The sequence below is a fragment of the Idiotropiscis lumnitzeri genome, chromosome 6, assembly GCF_059441095.1.
Source record: "Idiotropiscis lumnitzeri isolate Australia: NSW breed Sydney's pygmy pipehorse chromosome 6, RoL_Ilum_1.0, whole genome shotgun sequence".
Lineage (NCBI taxonomy): Eukaryota > Metazoa > Chordata > Actinopteri > Syngnathiformes > Syngnathidae > Idiotropiscis > Idiotropiscis lumnitzeri.
The window spans coordinates 7,870,529-7,880,858 of record NC_142396.1 but is presented as its reverse complement, the minus strand read 5'-3'; the positions used below and the strand labels follow the sequence as shown (position 1 = coordinate 7,880,858).

Genomic DNA, 10,330 nt, shown 5'->3' with positions numbered 1-10,330 from the left:
TAATTAATTAGCTTAACTTTTCCCGATGTTTCTTCATTCATTAAATTTTAAACATGTCTGATTTTAGGGGATTAAAACGGTGAAAAAGGCCCAATATGACCTCCGTAAACAGCTCGTGTCACGCATAAATTGTTTCATATTATGAATGTACAGTAAATATCTGCAAAGAAAATCCACAGTCAGATCAAAAATGTGATTTATTGTAGCAAATTACATTAGCTTCATAAGCTTTGCGACCAAATGCCGAAAGCGTATACAGATCAAGTCAAAGCAGTGAGAAATGCACTTCGCTCAAAGTTAAATACCTTCATTATTAATCCTTCAATTCGTCACTATTTTCTACTCACATTGCAGTTTGCTGAAAATTCAAGTGTACACACATACAACTGTGCTTAAAAGAAAAGCTTACATATGGCAACGCAGTTCTCAAGAAATTCAGCAGATTAAACACGTGGCTCCCATACGTTAAATTCATGGCAGCAAAGTGAAATTGTGCTCAAAATATGATGAACAAATGTAGTGTTAAGGTTCATAAGTGATGCAACTGGAGTTCATTATGTTATTAACACTCCTGATGCAATATTTGAAAATCTGGTGTGATACTCTCTAAAAACATGGCTAAAATAATGACTCTGTTTTCAGAAAACAAGAAAAATTCCAGGGTAGAAATGAACGATCTGTTTTACTATCCAATTTTAGCAGAGGTGGCCGGCATCATGAAATGTTTAAGGCGAAAAAAAAAAAGTTTGGACAAAATACAATTTTGGCCATTATTTTAGGAAGATCACGATATTCAACTCCAACTTGCACCAAGTCTCCAAACAATGAAAGAGGAAGTCCAAAATGAGAACTTTCATGGATTTAAACAATGTAATGAGTCTAACTCATGCTTGGAAAAGTCATAAAATTTTGTGTAGCGATTTTTTTTGTTGTTCTTATTCTGTCGATGTAACTAGGAAGACCCACCGGGGTTTGTCCAGCCAGATTAGCAACAAGGCTGCGGCTCTTGGTATTCCTGACCCACTCAAATCGAACGGATCAGCATTAAGCACTTTGAGCCGCTTGTCTCAAACTATCTTGAAAAGAAAAACCATAAATACAGATGTGGACAGCTGTTCAAAAAATCTCGCAGTGATCCCTCTGTGGTTTTGGACCTTTTAGGACCTTTTGAGTCTCGTCATTTCAGCCCACCTGCCACTGCAGAACAACACACACACACAGACACAAAAGGTGTTAATTGTGTATTGCGCTGTACCTTCTGGTGTGCCCGCCTTGGCCAAGTGGGGGCGGTATAATACAGACATACAAATTTATGTACATGGTGACAATTACTGCTTGGTAAGCCACAGTAAAATTAATTGTTCTTTGCAGAGGATAAATAAAACATGCCGGTGAGCATTTTTACCTGTTGTAGTCGTAACACCGATGCTATTCTACTGGTTGTTAGAATTAACCTGGAATGACTTATCTCAAGCAAAGTTATGTGGTGTAAGTCGCTTGGTTTAAAGTTTATTACGACAGTAAATTTCAATTTGTACTTTTCTGGAAGAATTGTTCATCTGCTAAACTACAAACTGCTACTTTTGTGAACTTAGACAATCTGTGATTATTTGAAACGTGAACATTACTCAATCATCCAGTTGCTGCTTCAATATATTGTTATTGTCAATGCAACCCAACACAAAACAGCTTACCTTCAACCCGCCGCCACTGCCAGACACAGACGTACTCATCTTCTGTTTCTCAATCTCTTCTTGCTTTTTTCTTTTCCTTTCAACCGCTTCTGGGTTTTTAACACCCCTGTGTGCTGTCTGACAAACAACCAGAAATATTAATATTGATTTGAAGAACAACATAAGAAGTATATCTACAGGGTTAGGGTTGGGTCCAAATAGCATACGATTTTGCAAAAAATAAATAAACAAAATAACAACAACACATTAAGCAATAAGGGTGCATCGCAACCAGCAAAGCGACATACAATATAACTGCCAGAAAAGTATGACATTCAGAAACACTGGACACAAAAGATGTGCTGCAATGTGGGGGTGGGTTAAGATCCAGCATTTTATTTGTGGTAAGAAGAGTGAGGCTAGCAGTTTTTATTCCGCACAGTGCCAGAGTGAGCCTTTTCTCGTTCTCTCGTTCGCGCTTAAGGAGATCAAGGAGGATGTGCCAGATGAGTTAAGGGACAATCCAGAGTCACCCATTTGTATTGACTTACCTTCCAGCAGCTTTTGTGTGGATCTTACGGGTGTGCAAGTGGCTTCTCTGGACAGTAAAACAATGGTCACTAAAGACCATCTTAATTTCCTTTTTAAAAATATATCAGTTCACGTAAAAACACATGACAGAGCTCTGAAAACAAATAATCTTTTAACGTATATCCACATGATGTCTGTTTACCAGTAAAATGATTGGTTCTGAAATATCTTTATAAAACATTTTAGTGTATATACTCAGTTCCTCTGTGTATATACCTCTGTTCTCTACGGCATCGTTGAACAAATAAGGGCTGCATCATTATTATCGCAACATGCACCTCTTGGAGATCAGACTTGGCATCTGTAAAACTAACAGCATAGTCTGTTGGCGTGGCCTCTTTAGAGTGCCATGTTGTTTACCTGAGTAAGCGCACATCTCAGAGAAAAAGGCGGAAGCGCCAGGAGGGAGGATTTTTTCCCCCTTTAATGTCCAACTTGACAACCAGCATGAGCTGGCGCGGCTGCTTTAGAGCGCCTCGTTGTTGCTACATGGAAAAGCAATGGGATAATGGAGAGAAAGCGGATGTATTATCGCGGCTAAAATGTGTTGTGATATGTTGGCATGAGACAGGTACTAGAAATATTTGAACGACAGTTGACAATCGAGCCGGATGGATTTAGTGAATTCGGTGGCTCGGCATTGGAGAGGGCGAACGATTTGATTTTTCAGGATATGAAGCTTTTTTTAATATGAGAATTTCATACAACTTCAAGACTTCTTGCTCTTTCTGGACAAGTCTTCACGGAGTAGTGTCATTGCTTCCAATAATGTTTTTCTGTATTTTTTAAATTGTCATTTCATCGATTATTTTAGTCATCATAATTTCCCTTATTAGATTGATTGTTTTCAACTTTTTAACAGGTCTATTTAACATATTTATCCATATAATTTGATCCCATACTAGCCTGAATTCCCTTCTAAAAGTGATATTGAATTAAAATAAACTTCTGGCAGATAAAAAGGCGAAAAACGCCCCGAGCCCCCCAAAAACGGAAACGTCACATGACAGCTTCACGACCATGGGATTATTTACTACTGAACGGGGCTGTCTGTCGTTTATGAAGGAGTTAGAAGTGTTTCTTTCCCAAACACACATTTTACCTCTTTTTGTCTTTTCTCTGCAGCCTCAGCCAACTGTCGCCTCCTCGTATCCTGGAAACATGACAAAAAAAGTCTTCAAGCAAACAAACCCAAATTTAACCGAGTTAGGCCCAGCGTCCCTGTGTAATGCTAAACACGAACACACTTTCTTGGTACTTTCGAGGCCTACTATGCAATTGAAATACCACACACATTGTGTTCGAGGAAGATATTTGTCGTGGTAGTTACATACTGGATCTGGAGTGTCAACAGCGTCGTCGACTGCCCCTCCAAAGCAAGGTAAGCACATCCCCATTCTGCACTTCCAAGCAAATGGCAACGTTGAAAACGAGTTTTCAGCGTATATTTCCTTTGTGTTGATGCTAAAATTACCAACTAACTAATAAATGCACGACTAACTGCACGGCTCTGTGCAATCGGTGGTCAAAAGAGAAGTAAGAAGCAGCTTCTACTCTTAAAGGCTGTCGAGGCGACGTGCAGTGGCATGACGTTGACGTTAGCTTCGGCTAACAATAGCATTCAAAATAAAAAGCTAAGAAACTATGAAGCACACCCCCGTCGGTGACGTATGCAACCCGACCAGTGGATGCTCTCTTCGCACCTCTTGTTTAGATACCGCTGCATTTGGAAAGTAGTCTTTTAACGCCAAATATTAAACATCCTAGTGAGCTTTGGTGACAGTTTAACCCATAGACATATATGGTTTAGCCTAACCTAATGTAGTTACACTGTGCGCTGTTCAACAACTGTCAACCTTACGAAAATTGCACATCAGCTAACAGCGTATGTTGTGAAACAAAATGCAAGTATTTTGCTCATAAAATTACATTGTTTTTATACTCTCATAAATAATATTTGTTAACGGGTTTGTGTGACTGCAATCATTAGTTTATACCCGATTTGTTTTGTAGCAAGGTGATCTTGAACATAACTCGGTTTCACGTAAACATGTAGCTTGTGCAGCAGCCCCATCTAGTGGAGAAAGAACATCACGACGAGCACTCAGAAATAATAGAGTACAAACTGTACAGCTACTATGTTGTTATGATTGATTGTTTGATGAAAAACTCCGTGACTGACACAATAAATCCAACGTGATCTTGTCATATACTCTTAATTCAAACATTTTTCTTTTCAAAAATATACTGTATCCATCTGAAAGGTAGAGTCGATAATGTTTTGATGCCAAAATTCCTGCGGTGGGAGTTCCATCAGATAGAATTGCATTAATCTAATGAAACAAAGTTATGACCTTTATAAACGTTGATTTATTCCACCAAATTCAACCCGACTCCACTTTTGAAAATATATTGTCCTCTTGTTGTAATTGGTTGAAAGACCGAAGAGTGACGTCCAAGCCTTTTGAGAGGGTGAGTGATGCTCCATAAAGCACTTCCATCAAATCAGTATTCTCAAGCTTGACAGTTTAATGCTGGAGCCGATTTCACCCAACAAACACTTCAAACTCCTCCCCTCCATCCTGGCTGCAGCGTTCCAGGTTATTTTACAGTTCAATGTGCAGCACTGCTGGGGAAATGGCAGCCTCGTGAAATTATGCAGCCCTTTACAGGTGTACCTGTGTCAATGACAAAGTTACTGATGGAGGATTTACATTGATGACACATGGACGGGAAAGTATCTCAGGATGTTGAGGGTTTTTCAGGTAAGTTCCTCAATATAGGATAGTTCCCATTGAAAGGAAGAGAGTCTGTGTTAATTGTAATTTTTTTGTTCATGTATATCTTCTAACGTATTTTTAAAACTGAAATCACTTTTCCAATGTTAGAAATAAGAATAGAAATAATTTTTAATTTGAAAAAAATGTATTCTTGGCTATCACCTCAATTCAAACGTGGCTGTTATTTTGGCAATTATTTTAATACTATAGAACATGTAACTGAGAATGCTTGTTCAGCAATATTATTAGCAGCAAAAGTTATATGTAGTTAACAAACTATGTCAGTGAAATTATAGGCAGATTAATGAAATGAAAAAAAAATGTCATTCATGTGGTGGCCACAAACACTTTGACTTAAAGTTTACGACAGTACTATCTCTTTACCAACGCATGCTTTATATACTTAATTTAAATATCCAAATGATAGAATACATTTATCTCTCCACAGTCACTACAAAACATTTTATGGACACTGAACTTCTTAAGTTAATTGCAAATCACTAGTAAGTACAGTTGATAAGTCATTCCTGTCATCCCTTGAAGTTATACTGTTGGACGGAAAACAAAAGCTGAAATCAGATCTTTCAGTATTGATTTATTCATGAACTCTGAATGAATGCAACATACAACAGACATGCAAAGTCGTCATGCTTTTTTTTCCCCATATCCTTTAAAACAGTCGATGGAGTGTTCATCCCAGTATGTATACAATATAAAAAAAAAAAATCCTCATAAATGTTAGCAGAATGATGATGAATACATTTTATCGTGTGTGTATAAATGTCGGTGGTGAGACAGAGCATGCCAGCATGCCAACAATTCACTTTAATGAGCTGCTTCTAAATGCCCGCATGCATACATGCATGCAACTACAATTAGTTGTTACCGTACATATCATCACGTGATCATGTTTTGATTGCTTCTAGGACGATGTTTACATATATGTGGAGATGAAGCCCGAAGCCCTTTTTAAATGTTTGCCATCATCAAAACCTGTGTTAACCCTTCGCTGGGCATTTATTGCAAGAAGTGGAGTTTACTGACTCATATCAGTGCGCATTGTTTTATATTTTTTACCTTGTGTCACCTGGTATTTTCGCAACGTTTTTATTGTTATTAGGTCTCTTTCTAACTTTTTCATTACGATCATTCTTTTGTTTGATGATTGGCTATGTGAAATCACACAGATCTTTCTCATAGCTAGGCATGCAGAGTCCTTTGTGAACACCCCCAACAACTGCTGTTGCTAAATATGGTTCCCGACTCGCTGTATAGCCTCAAATTATTTTCAATATCGTTGATAAGTCCTCATTTGAAGTTAATTTTGAACTCAATGTGGCTACTGGATAAGACTTTGCAATTGTTTTGTCCTCGTTGTTCTTACTATTGATTAAGCTAAGGATGACAAATTGGAATCAAGCTTTATTTCTTAGCGGAACATTTTTTTTCTTTTTTTAAGACAATTTTTTAAGACTATTTTCGTGATGCGTCACGTGCAGCAAGTCAGTGCTGATATAGTTGTATTCATAGACAAACTGGCTGAAGATGTGAATGAGGGACAGCTGCGCCACTGTGAGAGTGGTCACAGTCAACCTCAATCATGGCCGATAATAAAAATATTGTGTGTGTTTGATGCCCGCTGTTCCCAAATTTTTTAATGAAATGCCTCGCGTTAGACCAACTGATACGAAAATCTGAATCCGCTGTGCTTTCTATGAAAATTGAGAGTCTTGTCGGAATCAATCACAATTTATTAGGTAGTAACGGTCCGAAGTCATGATCCTCAAATTCTTCTTATATAAATTTGAATTTCAATTTTTTCATTCGTTTTCCTCCCAAAATTTTTAGAATAATTCTTTTATTTGTAATACTCTCTTAAATGATTATAAAATCAGCTTTTGCTTTGTCGCGATGCCTTACGGTGTCAAGATTTTTGAAATAAGAAAGTAAATCGTAACTTAAATATTCAAAGATCGAAGGAGATGGGACTACTTTTGGAATGAACTCAACATTTTCCTTCTCACTTTAAAAAGATGTCTTCTGATTTGATGGAAAATGTTTTTGGCTTTTAGTAATCATTAATGCAGGCTGTTTAAGAGCTGTTTAGGTGCACGCTGGCTCTGAGTGGCCATGATGTAATGGACGCTGCAATTAAAATGCCCTTCAGGCTGCACACACACACACATGCCTTTACGTAATATTTATGTACGAGATAATAGTTGTTAATATCCCTTTTATTTTATTATCAAGTTGCCGAAGTGAAGATTTCCGTGTGCACTCAAGCTAACATGCAGATCAATTCCAAACATGACATTTAATTCACTGTAGTCACTCTCACATAATATTTTCGATTTTTTATTTTTTTTATATGCACTCAGTAGTGGGTCATGGTTTACATTTTCTTTAATCGAGGAATGTAGTGACCTTCTACTGTCTCTTGTTTAAATAAATAATCACCCAGGCAGGAAGTTCATCTTCAAAGCACCTGCTCATGTATCGATCTAATCTAATGTCTCCATGCCTTTTGAAATTTTTAATGACAGTTTTTCACTCCGTGAGTGCAACCATATTAGACCGACACACTCTCACTCTTATTTGACTATTTGCCAAAAAGTTCTGACATGTCTAGTTGCACTTTGTCAATCAGTGTTGGTGCAATAATCTTCATTAATGGCAGCCGGGGCCCCGCAGGGAGATGACTAAATATGCTTATTCAGGGGGGAAAATGCTTCAGCTTCATCTCCGAGGCGTCAGGCCGTGCTGGTAATGCTTTTGCTACTGCTGTCGTGGGAAAAATTCCCTGTTCCAATCATGTGTGCACCAGTGTGTCTGGCTGCCGGCTCTCTTCTTATGGGGCGCCATCAAGGTGACGTGATGTAGACCGCTGTCCAACTTGCGCATGGAGAGTCATCGCTGAGTCATGATGTTTGGATGCCGACCGCAGGCCGCGACACTTCTTGTTGGTCCCGATGAACATCAACCCCTTTCTTGAGATGTCTCACTTGTCATGCCGTATTTACACAGGGAACTCATTCAAGTGAATGATTCCAATCGATTAGATTTCTGATCTAATTGTATGACTTTCTCTCGCTATAATGCAGGACATTTAACAGTATATTTGATATGACGATTTAGACCGGACAAAGATCTGATCAGCCGGGATCGGCTTGGCAGATATTTTGCATTTATGCAAACTCAGCGATCAGTTGTATCGTCATAATTTGCCGATCAATCATGCTGCAAAATAAGATGTTGCAGCAACACACTCTCCTTTAGCTTTGGGGTGTTCTGTGCTGCCATTTTTAATGATCCGAGGTTTCTCAGCCCGAAGTTTCTCAGCATAAACAGTTGGATTTTTTTTTTTCATTATTTGAGAATAATTTGAGGGGAGCTGTCTGTCTGTATGTTTATATGCATATCAATCTTTTTTCCACCAGACTGTTAGATTGATGGGACTCTACTGCTACAGGCTAACCTTCCATTTTGAAGCTCTCCTTTCCAACTTTGAATTATGTAACCCAACCTGTGAGTGTACATCTTAACAATGACGGCTAATTTTCTGATTGAGTGTCATGTCTCAAGGGAACTCAAAGGAATATTAAAGTGCCTTTAAAAATGCACAAGCACTGTAACATGATAGGAGTTTGTGATATTCTGTCTGTTGTGTTTATGCACATTCTTGGAAGCGCCGCATATTTGCCACATAGGTCCAGTGTGTTTTGAGTTTGTATGTCTGAGCTTTGAGACAAAATGACATGTGCTTGTCGTGCAGGAGGATCATGTCATCAGGACAGTTGCATGTGGGTGCCCCTGCTGGACAACTGGGCCTGCCGCTCCTCTGCGGGCCTCAGCCAGTCAGCTTCCTGGAGCTCCTCGCCCGCCTACACCCACTCTGGAGACACCCAAAGCGAGCAGACCCCCGGTGAGTTTGCACCACCAACAAGCACAATGTTCATCTCGCTAAGCTCTGCTTTTTGGGATATGTCATTGTTAATGTGAAAATTCTCATGAGAATATAGTTGATTTTTGATGCAGCGTTCAATGTCAATGACATTCAAAAGGCTTGGTTCTGTGTGGGGCAACATTGTGATTTTTTTTATTAAAATATACTTCATATTTGGTGATTTTACGTTAATTCCAAGAAATTATTCAAGTAAATACCTACAAAAAATAGTAGTTGAAAAATGTGATTAATCACAATTAATTAGGGAATTTTTTTGTGATTAATTATATATATATATATATATATATATATATATATATATATATATATGTGTGTGTGTATATATGTATGTATATATGTATTTAGCAGGTTTTATTTGATAGAAAAAGCTATTTAAACATGGGTGTGTAGATTTTTTAAATCCCGTGTTCATGAAGGTTGCAGTTACCAGATTGACCTCGGGGTGGCAGTGTTTAGTTTTCCTGACTCCTCGATCACTCTGCAATGCTGTCATCTGACCTACATGCAGGGAAGGAAGAGATGAAATTTTTAAATGGGGCTGACCCTATAAGTGCTGCTTGATTATTTATTAAGCGCCCCGGCACAAAGAGTGCTGGTAGCTTTTAATTTAAATGACGTGTAGCAATGCTCGCCATCCGCCCCGCCACAAGTTGCCATCCCTACATCTTAACAGTGGGGGAGGAGGACAGCAGATGGTATTTGCATCGGTATGGCACCTGTCCGCCTCTCCTCCAGATTATACATGTTCTTATGTTCCACTGATGAGATCACAGCCTTTATGGAGCCAGGTCTGACTGGAGCTGTGCGCTTGACTTTGAGATAGAACCGTGTGACCTTGCAAACTGAAGCTTCGGTTGCCACTTGCAAACTGAAGCTTCGGTTGCCACTGTGGAGAATAGGTACAATTGAAAAAAAAAAAAATAGAATAGTTTTTCTGTGACATTCACTTGGGTGTAATCTTCATATTCCACATACTGCGGCACAGAAATAAAGTGTACTCTTGTGTCCTCTGTCTTCCCTTCAGAGAACTAAGACAAAATTAAACCATTGGTTTTAATATCCGGTGAACAGCTGTACTACAGATCGGAAGTAGTAATTTTCGTGACTAATGTATAACAATTAGCCTTCAAGAAGGGCTGCCCTGCAGCAGCGTGTCTGTTGATTGTTGGACTTTTTGCTCACGGTTTGAGATGCCAGAGCAGATTATTCAGGCCAGAATCAGCTGGAAGCATGTAGCGTCTATTTGTAACTGCATTGAACTGCTGCCCAGTCACTTTTTTCAAAATAGGGTAATGCAATAGGGGTATAAATGTCATTTTTAA

General features: G+C 38.7%; 1 protein-coding gene across 1 annotated transcript; it reads right to left on the bottom strand.

Annotated features, from left to right (window-relative positions):
• Window positions 1–179: 179 nt before the first annotated feature.
• On the bottom strand, window positions 180–4,075 carry svip (small VCP interacting protein). Its single transcript, XM_088298275.1, has 4 exons — window positions 3,599–4,075; window positions 3,367–3,417; window positions 1,695–1,811; window positions 180–1,197 (listed from the first exon to the last, which is right to left on the bottom strand). The coding sequence occupies exons 1-4, from the start codon at window positions 3,659–3,661 to the stop codon at window positions 1,183–1,185; spliced, it is 246 nt and encodes an 81-aa protein (XP_088154401.1). The 5' UTR covers window positions 3,662–4,075; the 3' UTR covers window positions 180–1,182.
• Between the last annotated feature and the right edge of the window lie 6,255 nt (window positions 4,076–10,330).